Source organism: Thunnus thynnus, chromosome 18 (assembly GCF_963924715.1).
Source record: "Thunnus thynnus chromosome 18, fThuThy2.1, whole genome shotgun sequence".
In the NCBI taxonomy this organism is placed as follows: Eukaryota; Metazoa; Chordata; class Actinopteri; order Scombriformes; family Scombridae; genus Thunnus; species Thunnus thynnus.
In genome coordinates this window covers 2,879,044-2,900,338 of record NC_089534.1, presented here as the reverse complement: position 1 = coordinate 2,900,338, position 21,295 = coordinate 2,879,044, and the positions used below count along the sequence as shown (strand labels likewise).

The following is a 21,295-nucleotide window of genomic DNA, read 5'->3' as shown; positions in this document are numbered from 1 at the left end:
TTCTGAAAGACGGAGATTCCACTGTAGAAACAGTCAGCATTTCCTCTATTATGAACAATGCTACAAGCCTATTCATCTCTGCTTTTGTTAACGTTACCTGTTGAAAATCAAGCTTTTGCTGCCTGGTTGGGGTCGGCATACACTCAGCTTGAGCATCACACTGGGTCCAGGAGTCTTTGGCTACTAGCTTTGTGTTAGCATGTTGCCTTTGCAGGTTCTGCTGTGTGATGTGTTCACAGCAGTGGATAGTTGTTCTGGCCAGGACACTCTTTGCACTTTACCGTCACAATCTTGTCCTTTCGTGTAACAAATTCGAAAAAACTCAACTTTATTAAGAATGTTTGACAACTTTCTACAAGTTATTTATTTATTCAACTTTTCAGTAATATTTTATGATCATTTTATCTCCTTTCATGATGGTCTAAATACTGTTTCAGATCTAAAATCTTATAATCTCTCAAACCTTCTTCACACTTCCATGTAGAAAATACTAAATCTCTCTTAATTTGTTTTCATGTTTTGCTGAAACACAGTCACATTTACAGAATTTGATCAGCCTTTGCAGCTCTACTGTCAACAAATCCCATGAAAAAATATACTTTCAGATTTCTCCGGTGTCTATGTAGCTCTGAACCCAAAGCTCATGTGTTCCTCCTGCAGATGTAAATCTTAAAAAATATCTCACAAATATGTAGTTTCATTTTTAAGAAGTCTCAGTAATTTCCCAAAACAGCTGGGAACTGTGGTTTTTACCAGTTTTTACAACAGGAGGAAGTAGTGCTTTTGTTGGGGGCTATTCTCAGTGGCTAGTGAGTATTTCTGGCAGCAGGATGGTGTATGTGGGATTGAATCCATATAAACTACAGTGTGTGTGCTCATTGATGTGTTTTTCATAGTTTTTGAACAACAATGGAGCTCTTTGGAACACAGGAAAAAGTCAAATCAAGCTTGTGATACACTCACAACACTTGTTTTTAGCATCTATTCATTGGTAGTTTTGGTCTTTTCATGGGATTTGTTGACAATAAGAAATAAATACAGAACATTGTCAGACTTGACAGGACACACAAACCTTCTCTGACTGGTCAGTTTTATCCCAAACCATCACCATGGAAACACATTCCTCTGCTGTGTCGTCTCCCTCTGTATCCTCCGTCTCTTCATTTCTCTTTCTCATCAGATGGACTTTCTCTCAGGATAGCCTTGCTAAATAAAAGCCAAAGTTTCTGTCAGATTTGATCAAAATAGTTTTTTCTCCAGAGGAGATAGTGATATTTTAATGGCTCATCTAGTACTGGAACTGGCTGGTTTAATGTGCTCTTTTCTCTATGTATGTGTATTTCAGAGGCCAGTTTCGCTGGCAATGCCTTGGTGTGTTTGATATGGAGTGTATTTTGTTTAATAAAGATCAAATAAAAGATGGTTTTCAAGCATTTTGTTTGGCTTTTGTTTATTTTTTGCAATGTTTGCTCAGATGGTTGTGGTCGGCATACACTCAGCTTGAGCATCACACTGGGTCCAGGAGTCTTTGGCTACTAGCTTTGTGTTAGCATGTTGCCTTTGCAGGTTCTGCTGTGTGATGTGTTCACAGCAGTGGATAGTTGTTCTGGCCTGGACACTCTTTGCACTTTACCGTCACATTCTTGTCCTTTCGTGTAACAAATTCGAAAAAACTCACCTTTATTAAGAATGTTTGACAACTTTCTACAAGTTATTTATTTATTCAACTTTTCAGTAATATTTTATGATCATTTTATCTCCTTTCATGATGGTCTAAATACTGTTTCAGATCTAAAATCTTATAATCTCTCAAACCTTCTTCACACTTCACATTTTGTGTGGCTTTTGTTTATTTTTTGCAATGTTTGCTCAGATGGTAACGCAGATAAAAACCACCGTTATTAGTATTTTAGAAGATTTTAATACTATTTTAGGTCCAATTCCTGTATTGAAGCATCAGAAGGAGCAATTCTGACAAATCATTCCCTCATATTTGTAATTTTTACTTCAAATTATGAATTGAAATTTCTAATCTGTGTATGTAGGATACTTTTTACATTCCCTCAATTTAGTAATCTCTACTATTGAAGTAAATACTGTATTTCCAATCGGGACATACATAAAAACCACACAGAAATTATATTTATGATTATACTTATGTTAAACAAATGCAACAGTTAGAAATTTGACAGTCAAACTTTTAGTAGGTCTTGTTATTGATCACAAACAGCAGACAATCAGAAAGCGGAAATTTGGTGCCAAACAAGAAGCATTCTTATTAATTGTTCCAACAGAAAATAAGAGCAGCCTACTAAGGAAAAAGTCTGTGTAGGATGTGTATCCATAGCTGAGGTGTTCAATAGAATAGTGGCAGCATTTCTTCTTGTTCTGCACCATTTTGCTATTTTGATGATATGATATGATTGTTGTTGTTTATTATAATGCTATCCAGTTGATTAAATAATCAGACCTGCAGCGGTCAAATAAAATAAGCAGTTCCAAGGTCCACAGGGGTTTTGGATGGAGGGTTTGGGGTCCTCCCTCAAGAAAAATTTGATGTTATTTGACTAAAAAGAATGCATTTTCACACAGTTTTGGACTATTATCATTACAATCTTTATTAAAAAGCGCACTGTGTGCCATAAAAAATAATAATCACAAAACATTGTTAAAACAGGCTTATAGTGAATGGATTCAAACTGTGATTTTCTCATCCTCCAATAATCAGGCTGCAGCCAGCAGCCAGCTGTAGGGACGGTATGGTTAAAACTTTTCTTTATCTTATCCACAAACAATTTATTCATCCCGTTTTGCACATATCACAGTTATAAAACAGACTGCATTAATGCCATCTCAGCACTTTTTATTTTCTTGTTGGAATAAAAGGCACAAATCAGACTTTATGATCCAACTGATAAAGATTTATACTGTCTGTTAAAATTTAACTTTTGCTCCAGATCCTTTGTTCCAAAGTTCAGAGCTGCTGTTCTGTGATCAGATTTCCTTAAAGAACATGTCAAGTTAAAGATGAACACAGTTGAGACTGTGAATCAACAGACCTTAAAAAACTCCTGCTGTCAGTTACATGTTTGATCTTCTTCGGGTTGGTTTCCTGACTGAAGCTGCTGATTAATTTCACCTTCATCCATCAGCTTGATTCAGATTATTTTCAGCATCTAAAGGTAACGTAACCAACAGTTTTCATCTTGTTTGTTTCAGCAGGTGTTAAAATACTTAATGAAGTTTAGAAAGAATGCAGAACACAGACATCAGTCAGTATCTTCATCCTGTCCTCCTCCTCATCCTCCTGCTGCTGGTTGAGAGGAGGGGATGTTTCAGCCAGTAGCTAAGTTTAGAGCAATTTAACAAATTTTAATACACGTTACAAACTAAGCTAAACACAAACACCGACAAACAGAGCAGAGGAGAGGACAGAGAAGCTAATGCAACCATAAATGACAGAAAAATGCAGTAGTAAACTCATCAGTTTCCCCGTGTGTCTGCACAGGAGGCGTTCAGGTACAGTGTTGAGCGTAGGTCACCCGCGTTCACGACTGAATTGTTTTACTCCCATTCAAGTAGCTGGAGGGCTAAACTGGAAGTAGCCGTCTCGGCCGGCGAAAGTCACTGGTGCGCTTGACCTATGGGCCGCACAGATGCGGAAGCAAAGCGGAAGAAGTTTTTTGGCTTCATGACCATTGAGCAACTCTCATAGGAATGAACGGGGCCCCGCCTCCAACGCTGTATCCAGTTCTCTTTATACATGCCTGCCCTCCTCTCATTTCTCATTGTACATCCTCGATTCCTTCCCTCCCCTCCTCTCCTCGCGTCCTAGTCCCTCCCACCTGAGATGCGAGCGGAGGAGGCAAGGAAGAGACAGTAGAAAAGAAGAGTCCAGGCAACAGGTATTTAATAAAATGAGACAGCCAATTGGTTCAGAGCTGTCATGTCAATTAAATATGACATATGCCACAGCTGCATCATCTGTCCATTGTTTTGTTTTAGACTACAGCTGTATTTTATGATCTCTGTCAAATTAGCATAACAGTGCTCATGGCAACTGATGTAGCTATTTACTTTTAATTCAAATCACAACGTTGCATAATGTGACACGAATGTATGGATGTCAGGCATTGTTATTTTTTATTTCACACACACTACAAATGGTTGTATGTTCCAGATGTGTGCCCCTTTTAACGTCACCGCACGGGTTCCGAAAAAACTAAGGATACACCTGTGTATCCTCGCTCATAGCTCCTCCAGCAAGCCTCCTCGCTCCTCTCTCCTAGGAATGCATTTTAGGAATTGAAACATCCTTAAACATGATGCAGTGAGATCGATTTCCGGGTCACAGAACCTATTTATAAGTTTCTTGGTCACAGGCAGGAGGACGGAGGAGAGAGGGGACGAGGAGGCACAAAATAGAGAAATGAGAAGAGCCCACACACACACGGGAGGGAGCAAAGGTAAAAGTACTCATTCTGTTCAAACTCCATTTTAAAGTCAACAGCAAGTCTGAGGCAGAGTGAGTGTTAATATTAGGGTTGTAAATAATGATTAGGCTACTGTCATTATTGAACAATCTGCCGATTATTTTTCGGATTAATTTTTTAATTGATTAAACAGTGTTGATATCTTCAAACGTTGTTTCTTTTTTTCTTTTTTTGGTTTCTGCGTCCTCACAGCGATGTAACGTGGCACACGGGTGCGGTCAAAATAGAGAGAAGTCTAAGTGAAGAATGACAGAGGGTCTTAAAGTTTCTTAAATTGCATCCACGTTTCCCTCACTTGCTCTTTTCCTTGCGTCTTAGTCCCTCCCGACGTGGATGCATGGAGAGACGCAAGGAAACCAAGCGAGGAGAGAGGAAACGAGGAAATTTGTTTTTAGAGACATGAGACGTGCTTTCCTCTGAAGTGTCACGTGAAGCGACGTCCGTTTCTGATGACGGCGGTAGCTGATCACAGCTGGACCAGCTGTCAGTCCGCTTTAACGGCTGTAGAAACTTCTGATGGAGTTTGTCTGCACACATGTGCACAGTGTTAATACTAATAAAGGTGCACAGTTATCACCGCTAGAGCAGCTGTTTTCTCTCTGCAGCTGTTACCTGTTTAACAAACACATAAAAAAAACAAAAAAAAACATGAATAAATACCTGCATTCTGTATAAACACTGTGTCCTGTGTCGTGCTCAGAGGTACAGGACCCATTTCTACTCGCAGAATATATATATATATATATATATATATATATATATATATATATATATATATGTATATGTGTGTGTGTGTGTGTGTGTAAAATAGCCCAGAATATGATCAGGGTATGTTTCAGGGAAAATGGAAATTATGTAACTCAGGAATTTTCAGCCTCACACGTGACTGAATGGAAATGACGATAAATGATTTAAAATATAAACGTGTTTAACTGTTAATATAGGTACAATTTAATTCACTGAGAGTCTGTCTGTCAGCAAGAAACAGTTTAATGGAGGAAATAACATCATGAAAAGTAAAATCTTTCTAATAAATGAAGAAAGTTGTTTATGGTTCTTTTATTGATCAGACCAACAATTAACAGATTTTTTAACTAGATGATGAATCAGAAGACAAATAAAACATACAACTTTGTGGCTGATACAATCTGTAATCTGTCTCCACTTCGGTATGAAACTGCAGTGATGTATCAGATCAGTCTGATCAGCTGCAGCGTCCATTCAATAACTGAGATCCAATAAGGGGGCGTGTCAGCTGGTAAAAGACTTCCAGTGAAGGCTGCTCTTGTGTTTCCTCGCTCCTCGGAGCAGAAATAAGAGACTTGAGACGCCTCTCAAAATGGCGCACCAGGAATAAATTTCGGTTCAGGTGAGGCACAAGGAGGGAGGATAGCTCAAATAAGAGACTTGAGATGTACCCACAGATGTTTATCTGAAGTCTGTTTGTTGGATTTAAACCAGAGTCAAAGTTTATCTTTGTGATGGCCAGAAAACACACATGGTTGTAGTTTAAGTTATGTAAACTAATAAGAAGCTACGAAGTTGAGAGGAAGGAGTGTGCTTATTATACTGTGTATGTGTGTGTCTCCAGTGTTACTGGTTTACCTGTCAGACTCCAGAAGATGAATGATTTTGAGGAAGAGGAGGACGGAGCAGAGGGTCTAATATCCAGCTGTCGGTCTATGAAGAGTGACTGGTCTAAAGGTATTCCTGTAAGCTTCAGTAATGAACCTGGACCCTCAGACACAAAGTAAGAGACTGTTTCTTCTATAAACTGACCTGAAGATGATTCAGTTTTTAATGTCATTTGATAACCCACATTACAACAATATTCTTTTATAATTCTGTTTTTTTTAATATAGTCACTGTTCTTTTTGTTGTTTGAGCACTGACAGCATTATTTCCTCATTTATAGCTTTAATTTTGTGGAAAGAGTGCTTGATTGCTGTTTTGAAATGTTTATTACTTGCTTCAACTAATATTTAAAAAAATCAAAAGTAGTAGCAGGTAACACAGGGTGATATTTAGTAAGGATTTAGTAACAAGTGAAATTGTGTCTGTCTAAACTAAACGACTGCACCGGGGTTTTGTGCAGGTAAAATGGAATAAAACTGAATGTTTGGTCTCATGCAATACAGAATGTGTCTTAACGCGTTCCTGTTTAAAGGCGCAAACTATGGGAAGTGGTAATGGAAATGTATACAAACAGCCTGCTGCAGCTGATGCAGACTGACCACTGCAGCAGAGAAAACTGAGTTTGACATTCAATGTTTGGGAAAAGTAAAAACTGTAAAAGAGAGATTATAGCAGAAACAGTGTGAGAGACAAACACAATGAAAAAATGCATTATGAAGATATGTACCAGAGCTCTCTGTTGAGCACCACAACACAAGACAAAAGAGCAGCAGCCTCATATTTTTCACAAGTGGACTTTTCTGTTTTACTCAATTGCCTCCTACTTATGTTTCCTGACTTTTAACGGCTCAAAGAGTGTTAAAGGAGCCCTGTGGAGTTTTCTTGTTAACAAACAAAAGTCATGTTTACATGGACTTACTTACCAAAACACATGTGTGAATTCTTGTGGTCTAACAAATGTATTGAATCCATTTCCCTCCCCATGAAACATTCACAAAGCTTTCAAAGCAACCTTTTCAACCTAATGTTTTGAATCCTGCATTGTTTACATCAATGTTTACTTGCTTGCACTCTTCTTCTTCTTGCCTGCCTTTGCTAGTGCATTATTGTTTTTGTCTAATTACCTTTGAATCCTGGCAATTGTAGTATATATTTTAATTTTATATTTTATTTCAAACTCAATGTGCTGAAGCCCAGAGCCTGAAGAGAAAAGAAATCAAAATACTTAGGCAAGGCAAGTTTATTTGTATAACACTGTTACAGTAGTTGAGTTTTTCCAAATCTTGCTGACACATCCTTTAATTCTCGATATATTCTTTAGGTGATAGTAGGCTGACTTTGTAATTGTCTTAATGTGGCTGTTGAAATTCAGGTCTCAGTCCATGACTACACCAAGATTTCTGGCTTCGTTTGTGGTTTTTAACATTATCGATTGAAGCTAAGTGCTGACTTTTCATTTTTAATTGAAGAAAATTCTTTCTTACTTACAGTCTGTTATGTAGGGTTTATGTAGGAAAAGAGCTGCATGCAACTTGTGAGCTGTCGGTTGGCCACCACTAATGTCATGTGTCATAAAGAATATGTTAATTTCCACAGAGAGAGGAAGAGGAGGGATGTTTCTGTGGAGGAGCAGCTGTCCTGCTGTTCTTTGTGTCAGGACGTCCTGAAGGATCCAGTCTCTATCAGTTGTGGAGACTGGTTCTGCAGACAGTGCATCACCTCATACTGGGACCAGTCTGCTTTATCAGGAGCGTCCTTCTGTCCCCAGTGTGGAGGAAAATCCAGAACAAGCTGTGGACTGCAGACAGACCGTCAGACCAGCACTGTACAATGTAAGACTGAAGATCTGTCTGCTGATGTCATCATCTCTGAAAACAGGACAGGAATCTACCTCCTCTATCCTACTGAAAATTAATGCAGTGAGACATATCTCTTTTGACTTTTTTTCTTCTCTTTCAGCAGATAGTGGTCTGCAGGAGGTTTTAAATGCACATAAGATCAATCTGAGGAGGAGATGTGAATGTGTGACTGAAGGAACTGATGAAGCAGGAAGTGAAACCCTCCTCAACAGGATCTACACTGAGCTCTACATCACAGAAGGACAGAACGAAGAGGTTAATACCCAACATGAGGTGAGGCAACTTGAAACAGCTTCTAAGATGAAGACCATTCATGACACTCCAATCAAGTGTCACGACATCTTTAAAGTCTTACCTGACCAACAGAAAGACATCAGAGTCGTTCTGACAAACGGTGTTGCTGGCGTTGGAAAAACCTTCTCAGTGCAGAAATTCACTCTGGACTGGGCAGAGGGCTTAGAAAACCAAGATATCAGTCTTGTGATTCTGCTTTCGTTCAGAGAGCTGAACTTGATCAAAGATGAGCAGTACAGTCTCCTCATGCTGATCCATGTTTTCCATCCAACATTACAGAAGGTCACAGCAGAGAAGCTTGCTGTCTGTAAAGTTTTGTTCATCTTTGACGGCCTGGATGAAAGCAGACTTTCACTGGATTTCAAGAACAATGATGTTGTGTCTGATATCACACAGAAGTCATCAGTCAGTGTGCTGTTGACAAACCTCATCGAGGGTAATCTGCTTACCTCGGCTCTCGTTTGGATAACTTCCCGACCTGCAGCAGCCAATCAGATCCCTCCTACATGTGTTGATAGGGTAACAGAAGTACAAGGCTTTACTGATGCCCAAAAGGAGGAGTACTTCAGGAGAAGATTCAGTGATGAAGAGCTGTCCAGAAAAATCATCTCACACATCAAGACATCCAGGAGCCTCCACATCATGTGTCACATCCCAGTCTTCTGCTGGATCATTGCTAGAGTTTTGGAGCACATGTTGACTACAGACCAGAGAAGAGAGCTGCCAAAGACCCTGACTGACATGTACTCACACTTCCTGCTGGTTCAGACACAGAGGAAGAAGCACAAGTATGATGAGGGACATGAGACGAGTCCACAGGAGCTGATTGAGACTGACAGGGAAGTTCTTCTGAAGCTGGGGAGACTGGCTTTTGAACATCTGGAGAAAGGAAACATCATGTTCTACCAAGAAGACCTGGAGCAGTGTGGTCTTGATGTCACAGAGGCCTCTGTGTTATCAGGATTTTGTACAGAGATCTTCAAAAGAGAGAGTGTGATCTTCCAGAAAACAGTCTACTGCTTTGTTCATCTGAGCGTTCAGGAGTTTCTGGCTGCAGTCTACATGTACCACTGTTACACCAACAGCAACACAGAGGCTCTGGAGGACTTCCTGGGATATGTGCATGATGTAGATGATTATGAAGATGATGATTATGAAGATGATGATTGTGAAGAAGAAGAAGAAGAAGAAGAAGATGATGATGATGAAGATGATGATTATGAAGATGATAATTATGATTATGATTATGATGATCATGGTGATGATCATGATGATGAAGATGACGATGATGATGACAGATACGATTACCATTTTCCATCTCCGGATGACTTCCTGAGGAGAGCCATGAAGAAATCTCTCAGAAGTAAAAATGGCCACCTGGACCTGTTTGTTCGCTTCCTTCATGGCCTCTCTCTGGAGTCCAACCAGAGTCTCTTAGGAGGCCTGCTGGGTCAGACAGAGAACAGACCAATAATCATCCAGAGAGTCATCAACAAGCTGAAGAAGATGAACACTTGTGATATCTCCCCTGATAGAAGCATCAACATCTTCCACTGTCTGATGGAGATGAACGACCACTCAGCACATTGGGAGATACAAAAGTTCCTGACGTCAGAGAACAGGTCAAGGAAGAAACTCTCTGATATCCAATGCTCAGCTCTGGCCTACATTCTGCAGATGTCAGAGGGGGCTTTGGATGAGTTGAACCTGAAGAAGTACAACACATCAGAGGAGGGAGCACGGAGACTGATCTCAGCTGTGAGGAACTGCAGAAAGGCTCAGTGAGTCCAGATGTTATTAACATTAGTTTAATTTTTCAAATATAAATAATATAAAACTCTTTATGCTCTACTTATTTACAGCCAAAATAATATGTCAGTTATCTTTACTCCCAGATGTTCTTGAGTTGTTTCAAAAGTTGTGAGTGCAAATAATTCTGTTAAGGTAATGAACACAGTTACTCTATATATGTCTAGTAATAATTGGATTTTACAGTTTTTTCTTCTATTTACCTTCCTATGGGTGATGGAGGTGTCATTCGAAACCTGGTAAAGCAATTGAAGGACTTTAGAGGTTGTGGTTGAGGTTTTATCACAGCAGCATTTTATCACCACATATATCAGTATTTTACAGTTATCAGTGAATGTAGTAAAGTTATTATCAGGTTCTACAAATAATATATAATCAGACAGACACTGTTTTTTTTACCACTATGATTAAGAGTTTAAAATAAGATCTGTATCATTTTCCAAAGGTGATTTTTGAGGTCAGAGAGAATTGCTTTCATCATTTTTTTTCTTAATGGTTTATGAGCCATTTTATTGTGAGCATGGGTGATCAGCAAATCAACAAACTGATTCAGTAATGTCAGATATACAACAATGTCTAAAGTTTGCTAACAATAACCAACATAGCCTCCGTTAACTACTGGTCATACGCGACACAACCCCTGAGTGTGTTGAACCAATGGTGCCTTTTATTTCTCAACTTTTTATTTTAAAGACGGAAGTCATTTTACATAGTCTTGCCTTTCTTATATTCTGTTTGTCGCATAAAGAAACTCTGAAGTGATTCTCTCTTGTTGGTGAGAAATAGTAAATGATCATTGATATAAGCTGCTTAAATTTAATCACCTGATTGCAGGGACTGTATGACGATGAGTTTATTTTTAAGACAAAACCATAACTTTAACCTCCCCTAATTGAGTAATGGCAATTCATTTGCTCCACATGTCCCATTGCTCAGGCATTTATGACCTTGATAACATCTTTCTGATGACATCATGTTAAAAATAATTCACTCTTACTGGTTTGTTAATTCTGTTTTTGTGCTGAATCAGTTTTTCAGATTCTCAGAAAAGAATGTTGACAACTAAACGTGATGCAGTCATCTGTCATGCACATCTAAATATTTAATTACATTAATATTTCATTATGTACAGGTCTAATGTTGTCAAGCCATTTGTTTCATTTGTGTTTGTCAACTAAATTTCCCTGCTTAGCGATGTGAAGCTGACAGCAGCAGGTAGCCAGCAAAGAGAGATGATCTTTCTCAACTAAATGTTCACTGAATCGAACTGAGTAAAAATATCTCTGAGTCAAATTAAAAATAGTAGACAGTAAAAATGGTTTTCCAATCAAGATGGCCTGATGATAACTTTTGTGGAGACAGACATGGGATCAGATCATACAGACAGACTGTGCTCATTATGGGAGCCTCAATGTATTTCCATTTTCTCTCCCTTCATCTGCAAAATTAAAGCAAAACAAAAATTTTGCAGGTATGAGAGAGAGTGATGATGTTTCATTCAAACACACTGAGATACGATTAGCTGGACTAGGAGTGCTCTGGTAGCCCACTGGTTAAGACACATGCCATATAACCGCAATGTCTACTGTTCAATTCAGGCAGCGGACCTTTGTTGCATGTCATTGCCTGTCTCTGTCTCCTCTTGTTTCCTTTTATCTCTAAACTGTCACTCTCTCATTAAAGGAATAGAATGCCCCAGAGAAAAAAAATTGATTTGCTTTGAATGATTAGCTGAACCACTGATGTGAAGAGCAAATTTTAATCAAAATAGGGAATCTCAAACTGTCTTGTCATCAAATGTAGTAAATATAAAGTGTCCTCTTTCATGATAACATATGTTGGAATATATGTTTCATGACAGACTTTCTCACTGTGGACTCTCGGAGACTCACTGTGAAGTTGTGGCCTCAGCTCTGAAGTCCAACCCCTCCCATCTGAGAGAGCTGGATCTGAGCTCCAATGACCTGCATGATTCAGGAGTGAACCTGCTGTCTGCTGGACTGGAGAGTCCAAACTGTAGACTGGAGACTCTGAGGTCATTTCACTGACTATAGATTTTGTAATATTTTTCTATATATTCAATTCAAATCCTTCACTGAAGTTTCAAATGTTTGGTTCATACATTTTCAGGATTTGTCCAAGTACAAATCAGTAGAATTTAATTTTTTTCAGGAATTCAAAATCCAGTCTTCTGTGTAAAAATTACTTCCCAAGTTTAAACTAATATGAGGCTTCAGAAGTCTGAGTTACACATATCAAGTAAGTATCTTTGTGTTTCGTCAGTGTTTCCTTGCTGAGCTGCAGTGGAGGGATCATAACTTAAGAGGGAATTTTAACTTTGAGTTAGACAAATCAAGTGGGTGTCTACCAGCCTGTCAAAGCCTCAGTAGCTGCAGCTGAACTTATGAAGTCATTTCCTACAGTGTAGCTGTGTTAAGAAGATACCACTTTACAGTCAGTATGGACAGGAGGAATGATTAATGCCAAAAATAAGATGTTTTAATTATACATACCCACTAAACTATCAAATACAGGAAGGAGGTCATGTAATAAATAATGAACAGGTTTTTAGTCCAACATGTCTAAATCCATATTGATCCTCTAGTTACAGACTTGACTGAGTTCTGCAACATTTTATGAAAACAGTGTTTACATGAATAGGTGTCTGAATGTTGTGGTGACATTTAAATGATGTCTGTAGAAGGCTGACATTATGATGATGCACAATAACACGATACAAAGACACTCTACTCATCTTAAGGAAAAGCTCATTGATTAGGACATAGTAATGTTGAACTACACATTTAAAAACTGAACACATCTGATTAGATTATAAATGTATTTTAATCTACATCATTTATTCTTTATTCAGATTGTGGGACTGCAAGGTGTCAGAGATCAGCTGTGATTCTCTGGTCTCAGCTCTGAAGTCCAACCCCTCCCATCTGAGAGAGTTGGATCTGAGTCACAACATCCTGCGGGATTCAGGAGTGAAGCTGCTGTGTGATTTTCTGAAGAGTCCACACTGCAGACTGAAGACTCTGAGGTCAATTCACTGACTGTCTGTTACTATTACTGATCTTATGTTTAATAACTGAAACTAATTAATTTACATCCATAACTTACATCCATGAAGTATTTTTTTCCCATATTTTCATTTTTTATACTGTAGAAAATTTAGTCTGTACATATAAAAGATGACTGATTCTTCAAGAAACTGTAAAAAATGCCCACTGTTAGTTGTTAAAGTAAATTAATGTTTTTCATTTCTGTTTGGAGTTACATCTTTATACAGAAGATCCTCTCAACTAATATCTGTTTTAAATTGATCAAGTTTACTTGCTAAAGATCAAAACAAAAAATTCACTCATGTTTATTTTAATGTGTTTAATGAATGGTGTCCTATCATTGATATTGATCCTTCAGAACACACACGCACACACACAGAGGGACACAGAGAGATCAATGCAGGTCTTTTGCAAGTATCTTTTTATAATCAGTTTTGACATGAATAGGTGTTTGAATGTTGTGGTAACATTTGGATGATGTCTGTAGAAGACTGTCATTATGATGATCCACAATAACATAATGACAAAGTCAGTCTACTCATTTTAGATAAAAGCTCATTGATGAGACACAGTAATGTTGAATTACACATATTAAACCTGAACACACCTGATTGGATTATAATTTAAATTTTATCTACACAACAACAAACAAGAAACCTGATATCCACAGGTAGACTTCTCCTGTAGAACTCTGATTTCTCTGTCATGTACCAGCTTTTTACATGTGAACATGTGCAGGTAAAATGACTGCAGACAGATGAAGGAACAGCAGAGCAGCTGGATGAAAGCAGAGATCATTACATGAAGCAATGTGTCCTTGTATTGAAAATAAATCCATCTTAAGTCCAACTAAAACTGACACTAACACAAAGCAGCCTGTAGAAGTCTAAATACGTTGGTTTCAAGCCCTGAACATTTAAATATTTGTTAAATTCAGACACTCTCACATTGTGAGGAAAAACTCCAGCCCTGCTTCCAGAATAAGTTCAGGTTTAGGGGAGAAATCTGATCACTGACCTGCTGCATGTACACAAGGACTTACAGTAAACAGGTAACTACAGTGAATGTAAACACACTGATTGATTAGGACAGGGTAATGGTGAATTACACATTTAAAACCTGAACACATCTGATTCGATTATAAATGTATTTTAATCTGCATCATACATTCTTTATTTAGATTGATGTCATGCAGTTTGTCCGAGATAAGCTGTGCTTCTCTGGTCTCAGCTCTGAAGTTCAACCCCTCCCATCTGAGAGCATTGCAGCTGAGTGACAACAAGCTGCAGGATTCTGGAGTGAAGCTGCTGTGTGATTTTATGGAGATTCCACACTGTAGACTGGAGACTCTGAGGTCAGTTCACTGATTTGTTACTATTGTTGATCTTAATGTCTTACAACTGAACCTAATAGATGTACTTCTTATCAACAATCTTATCAACAAATATTTAAGTTGATGAAGTTCACTTGCTGAAGGAAAAAAAAATTCTTTATTATTTTTTTATTGATCCTTTAGAACACACACGCACACACACACTGTGCCATCAGTGTGTGGATGTGTATGAATGATTAGATTTTCACTGATGGGCAGGTTGGGACCTTGCATGGTAGACCCTGTACAATTCAGCGTATGAATGTGTGTGAATGGGTGAATGTGATTCGTAGTGTAAAAAGCGCTTTGAGTGATCGGAAGACTAGAAAGGCGCTATACAAGTACAGTCCATTTACCATTCCATTTACCATTTATACACAGTGGGCCACAGAGAGATCAATGGAGAAATTTAAGTATTGTTTATGAGTCAGTGTTGACATTAATAGGTGTCTGAATGTTGTGGTGATATTGGATGATGTTTGTAGAGGGCTGACATTATGATGATCCACAATAACACAATGACAAAGTCATTCTACTCATTTTTGAGAAAAGTTCATTGATGAGAACATAGTAACGTTGAACTACACAATTAAAACCTGAACACATCTGATTGTATTATAAATGGGTTTTATCTACATCATTTATTCTTTATGCAGATTGTGGCGCTGCAGTTTGTCAGAGATGAGCTGTGCTTCTCTGGCCTCAGCTCTGAAGTCCAATCCCTCCCATCTGAGAGAGTTGGATCTGAGTGACAACAAGCTACAGGATTCGGGAGTGAAGCTGCTGTGTGATTTTCTGGAGAGTCCACGCTGTAGACTCGAGACTCTGAGGTCAGACACCATTTTTAGTTCTGTTAGTTCTGTGCCAAAATGAATATGATGTTAAAGTCGTGGTGACACTAAACTGCAGACATAAAGCTGATATTATGTTGATCCATACTGAGTATCTTAATGGTAAAGTCTATTTTCTTCTTAAGTGGTTTAGTCCATTGACTGTGTCAGAACAATGTTGTGCTGCATATTTGAAACCTTCATATAACATCAAAAATCGATATTGTATAATTCACTCTGAACCTCTTAAACACTGTTTTTTTTTTTGTCTTTTATATTAGATAGTTTTTTAACCTGCATCCTGCTGGATCCAGGTGTAATGAGTTTACATCCTTTAAACTTTAGGGCTGGATGAGAAAATAGATTTTCCGATTAATTGTGATTCTTACTTGAATGATCAATAATTGATCCTTGAAATCCAGAGATTGATCTTTGCATTTGCACCTTTACTCAGTAAACGTGTACATGTGCACTGTGCTGTGTGTATGCAGTGGTTACTTGTTGTAAATGGTTCTGTTAGAGCAGCATGATGTGTAAAATGTCTACTTTGTGGAAATCAAGTTATTACAACATGCACCAAAAAAGTTTAAAAGTAACGTAGAGGCTATCTGCTATATTAGCTGCCTTGAGTCACGACTGTCCCATAAACCGTGATGTGAATAGCTCCTGGCTGTATTCAGAGTTGCATACTGATGTACTATTCATACTAAGTATAACATCAAATTGTGTATGTAGTGCATTCCAACTTCATATTACATGTTATGATAATGTTATGAATTCCCCCCCCCCCCCCATATTTTTAATTGACTGGACTTCAGATTCTCCTAGAACCAGCCGAATAATTCTGATTGAACTGAATGTGCGCCATTTTTGGTCCGATATCCAGCTCTAAAAATACATTTGTGCATTGTGGGGCAGTTGAGTATGTCCAGTAAGCGTTTTTTTTCCTAGGATGGCGATGTTCCGCAAAGATCGGCCCCTACTCTGCCTCTGATTGGCTCTGACCCTGATATTCTTACCCTTACCCTTTCCATCTCCCTCCTCTTGTTATTTGAATAAACTGACCACATATTGGGAATCACATGAAAAAATTTTAAAACTTGATAAAGTGACCTATTAACAGTCATCCTACAGCAGTAGAACTTATAAATGTTAATGAACCAAATCACTGAGCGAAGAAGTGACGTCCTAACTGAAGACCCGCCTTGCTGAGAGCACTGACAGATTGCAATTATTTTTAATTTGACATCAAAGGAGCGTGGTGACATGTAAATGTAAATGCAATAGACTGAGGGTGCTTTTTCGCTTATTGTATAAAATTCATTTTCATTTTCAAATTGACAGAACGTTGCATTTTAATTTTAATTGTGACTTAAATATTGCTTGCATTAATGGAAAAATCAGGTTACATTGTTTATATTGTGTTAATTTTCAAATTTGAATTAACATTTGAGCATTGTCTACTGTACAGTGGGGTATGACTTTGAAAATTAAATGTCAAGCAGCTTTTCCACTTTCATTTTAATATGGCCATAGAATGCCCATATGAGTATATTAAAATGCAAATTGGATTATTGCATTTTCATTTTTACTCAAATAACGCATTCATATGTAGAAAATTATAATGCTATTGTAGAATGACATTTTCAAGTTTACATCATCATTTTAATATAGTCCCCTACAGGCTCCCATAAACTTGCAAGTGATGCAGGTCTTTTCTTATTCTTGCTCAAGTGTTTTGCACATGTAAGCCAAAAATATAGCTGTCATGTTTTAGTCTTTTTGCATTTTTACTTGTGTTTGGCTGCACAACATGAGTTTGTATTGATGGATTCACTGCAGAATTTAAGATGTGAAGTCACTATGTCTTTATGGAAGTGGCAACATATTGTTAATAATGAGAGCTCTTTTTCACTGTTTTTATTTGACAGTTTTTAACCTGCATCCTGTTGGGTTCAGGTGTTTGGAGATTCCATTTTCTAAACTTCTAGATTCTAAACCCTCTGCAGCTCTGAACAGATCATGAAACATGATCTCAAGGAGGAACTTTGTCTTTTAAAGTGACATAATTTATCCTTTTTTCAGTTTAAAAGGCTGCAGTTTGTCAGAGATCAGCTGTGCTTCTCTGGACTCAGCTCTGAAGTCCAACCCCTCCCATCTGAGAGATCTGGATCTGAGAGGAAACAACCTGCATTATTCAATCATGAGGCTACTGTCTGATCTGAAGAAGAGTCCACACTGTAGACTGGAGTATCTGAGGTCAGTGGAGAGCTGGAGTCAGTCCATGCTGGTTTCAGCAGCATTGTATTAAACACATTTAGTATCAAAGCAAAGATCCAGTATCTCCTGGTGAACCTCCAACAATCTCAGTGGCTGCTTTCCTCACTGAAACTGTGAAAGGAGAATGGTGACAGACTTCAGGATCGGACAGAAAGACAGAGAAAGAGCAAGAGAACAGTCAGCCAGTCAGATCAGCCAGAGGCTTGTTGTGATCATGTGTTTGAGTTGATGTGAAGACGACTGTTGTTGTGTTCTTGTCTTCAGGAAATAAAGTTGGATTACAGCTGACTGCCTTACAGGATGTATAGAGACAGTGGTCCTCATCATCAAACTGTCGTACTATCAAATCTGATCTGAAAGTGTTTGTTCTCTCATTTCAATACTAAAGAATTGATCAGTTCATCTTTGTCAGAGCTCTAAGATCAGTCTGACTGAAGCCTGGAAATCACTGGCTCTGATTTCACAGAAGCATCATTACGTTTAGTAACTGTAGTGACTTGATTTCGACAAAAACAAAAAAAACCTAAGCCACAGTGAGGGGCTGTTACCGGGACATGTAATTGACGCGTCGTCATGCGGCAGCTCCATGTACTAAATCAAACATCTTCGGACTTGTGCTTCAGATGTGTTTATTTATCAACGTGCTATGCATACACTTATATCTATAACTTGCATGAAAACAACAAAAAGGCTTAAAGATTAGCCTCTAAACGGCGGTAAAAAAACTGTGTGCTTCTCACGGTAAGCAGCACACCTGAGGAGTAATTGCCTCTTCCTCTACATATACATTTCCATATGCGTCTGTCCAATACGCCACCTACTGTGGCAACCAGGGAGTGACCTTAACACAGTCATAGATACAAATGGCTCTAACAGTAACCATGTGGTCTTTATACAGACCAGAACCTGCAGAAGTCCAGGAATCATAGCAGGTGTTAAGCTGAGAGCTCTGACTGATTGTCATACTGATTGTCACAGTACATCCATCAGTAAACTGATGAGTGAATGTCTCTGTTTCTGCAGTAATGATGTGTTCATGACTTAGCAGTTTATTTCCTCTGTGTACTTCAGTGAAATATGCAGAGTAAACAGACTTGATACCAAAAGTCTCTGCAGGTCTGTGAGCTTGGAGCTCAGTGATTTCACTCCAACATGTTAACATGAGAGCTGAAAGGAAGCTTGCTATGCTTCACAGCTGTTCCACTTCTGGTCCGAACAGGACTGAAGTCCCTGCTGCTCTTCATTCTGGATGTGCTGCATCACTGACTGACAGCTGATGAAGTGAGTCTCACTAAACACTGATTTATGACCTCTGTTGTTTCTTCTTCTCTCCTCAGCTGGAAGTGATGATCTCTGTAAGAATGTGAGTGAACATCCAGGAGTGTGTGTTGAGAGAGGATCAGCTGTATCCTGATGATCCATCTGGACCGGAGTCTGGATCTGGATTTTGTCATCTTCACTTAAATCTCTTAACTGACTACAAACTGATTATCTGTGGATTTCATTGAAGTCAGCACTTTACAGATTTGTGATACATGAGCTGTTTGGTGCAGAAAAGACGTAAAAAAAACAGGTGTTATAAGTCACTCTGACCCTGGGCCCATATTTATCAAGTGTCTCAGAATCACACTGAGAGTTAACTGAGGACTAAAACTAACTGAGCAAAAGAGAATTTGCTCTGACTTTCAGCAGGAGAAGGATTACTCCGGGGAGAGAGTGAGACGTCGCTGTTTTACCACAGTCAGAGCAGGAAAGTAGAAATAATGATGATGTGTTGTAGTTTTCTCACAGTCTCGGCTGGAAATATTAAACAGTGATAATTTGGTATATTATGTATATAGGCAGGTAACCAGGCAAGTAACTTACCAAGGTTATGTTAAAAAACTATGATGCCAAAATTCATCATGATATGCTGTGTGGTTTCACAGCCTGTAATAGTGCTGCATCTTGCACATGTTGCACAGATGCACGTTACAAACCCTCTCCTTGAAGAATATCTTCTCTTCCACTGTCTAATTTCTCTTTCAACTACACCCCAAGTTAACTTCTGTTCTCTACATGAAGGTAAATACACCACAACAATATAAACATATATTGTTAAGGTATAAAGCATTCTGTAACGTTGGTTTTGAAAAGTTTTGTACACTTCTCAAGGGAGGGTGGTGGGATGATGACCCATATGTTATTGAATCTGCATTCTTTGTTTTGGATATCTGTGGATCTGTTGGATTTTTTTGCCTAACCACTGGACCACCAGAACACGCCATCTGAGTTTTTGGTTATGCTTTTTTTTAAAGGTCCATGATTCTTATAATTTCTTATTAATTTCTGAAAAGTTTCCAGGAATTAATTGTTTGTGTAATTTGGTACGGTTTATAGATTTCCATTTCGACTTGAGTTAATATTTATTCATCAGTCATTTATTATTGGAAACTTTATTTTTTCTGGAGATGAAACATGTTTGCATGTTTGGCTGACCTGCTGTGAACGGACTAAAAGACCTCAGCTTATGGAAGCTTAGCAATTGGGACTGGTTAATTGGAAGTGTACCAATTGAACACTGTCTCTATTTTACCTATTTTTGGTTCTTTACGGGATATTAACTCAATTTTTTCTTTTTTTTCTGTTTTCTTTATTCCTTAAAGAGTCCCTCTTGAGGTGTTTTAAGATGTATATAAAATACTCTACTTTGAATAATAATTTGTGTCTGATGTGTTTTTTCCACAAAAAAAGTTCAATTATCTTGTCAAAATCCTTAAAAATTATATCTACTTCTTCTACCCCATTTTAAAAATTCCAGAACCTATAAATATGCAAATATATTTCTTCTCAAAGGCTTCAAGTTTCCACATCAAACTTGTGTAAGTTGAATATTGGACCAGGATTGGCTTCCAAACTATTTGTGACGTTACAAATCATGTTCGTAGGCTCTGCCCCTTAAAATTGGATTTTCAATGAGCTCAGAGAAACTTTCCACTTTCAGCAGATGAATGTAAAAACAAACTACACACATACATCATTCTACACAGAGAAGCTCGAACATCCAACTGAAGGAACAAGAAAAAACACATTTTTGAGTGGAGGGGGACTTTATTACTGAACTCAAGTGCAATATACAAAGAAGGAAACAGTGCCACCAAGTGACAATACAGGAAAATAGCAATCCATACAGACTTGCACAACAAGGAGAAATAAATAAATGAAAAAAGAAATTTTAAAAAATGTGGAGAGCGGAGAAAGTAACTATAATTAGAGCTGTCTTAATCATTTAGTCTATGAAATTTCAAAAAATTGAGAAAAAATAAGATCAAGAGGGAAACTGGTTTGCAGTGTGTGTCCAAAACTTAATAACAAGAACATACATACTGAGGAGAAAAAAGCGATTCAAGACATAGTCCACACATGGCACATATCCTTCGTAAAATACACAAAACTACTACACAGAAGCGTCCAGCAGTGCTCCTGGAGTACAAAGACTCAATGTGAGAGTGAAATGTACTTACCACTGTGCAGCACTGACTATAACTTTATAGTAGTTATAGTCTATATATATATAGTAGCCATATTGAAATGAATCCCCAGTTAACTGTAATGTTATGGATTGATGGATCAGACTTTTGCAGCTGGGAGCCCCGAGATGTCGGCCTGATGGGAG

At 38.2% G+C, this 21,295-nt stretch overlaps 1 protein-coding gene across 6 annotated transcripts in view; it reads left to right on the top strand.

The window, feature by feature from the left end:
- The window catches only part of LOC137169412 (protein NLRC3-like), a 30,298-nt gene extending 10,938 nt beyond the window's left edge, over positions 1–19,360 (top strand). The window contains exons 1-10 of one of the 6 annotated variants that reach the window (XM_067572582.1): positions 2,891–3,182; positions 6,085–6,243; positions 7,725–7,960; positions 8,088–10,062; positions 11,952–12,125; positions 12,963–13,136; positions 14,339–14,512; positions 15,187–15,360; positions 17,446–17,619; positions 18,978–19,360. In XM_067572582.1, the coding sequence (XP_067428683.1) occupies positions 6,116–6,243; positions 7,725–7,960; positions 8,088–10,062; positions 11,952–12,125; positions 12,963–13,136; positions 14,339–14,512; positions 15,187–15,360; positions 17,446–17,619; positions 18,978–18,987 (3,219 nt within the window). In that variant the 5' untranslated portion in view covers positions 2,891–3,182; positions 6,085–6,115 and the 3' untranslated portion in view covers positions 18,988–19,360. Of the gene's footprint in view, positions 1–2,890; positions 3,183–3,308; positions 4,467–6,084; positions 6,244–7,724; positions 7,961–8,087; positions 10,063–11,951; positions 12,126–12,962; positions 13,137–14,338; positions 14,513–15,186; positions 15,361–17,445; positions 17,620–18,977 lie in introns of those variants that run through there. The other 5 variants (XM_067572583.1, XM_067572581.1, XM_067572584.1 and 2 more) reach the window with 5 other exon arrangements.
- Positions 19,361–21,295: the final 1,935 nt, after the last annotated feature.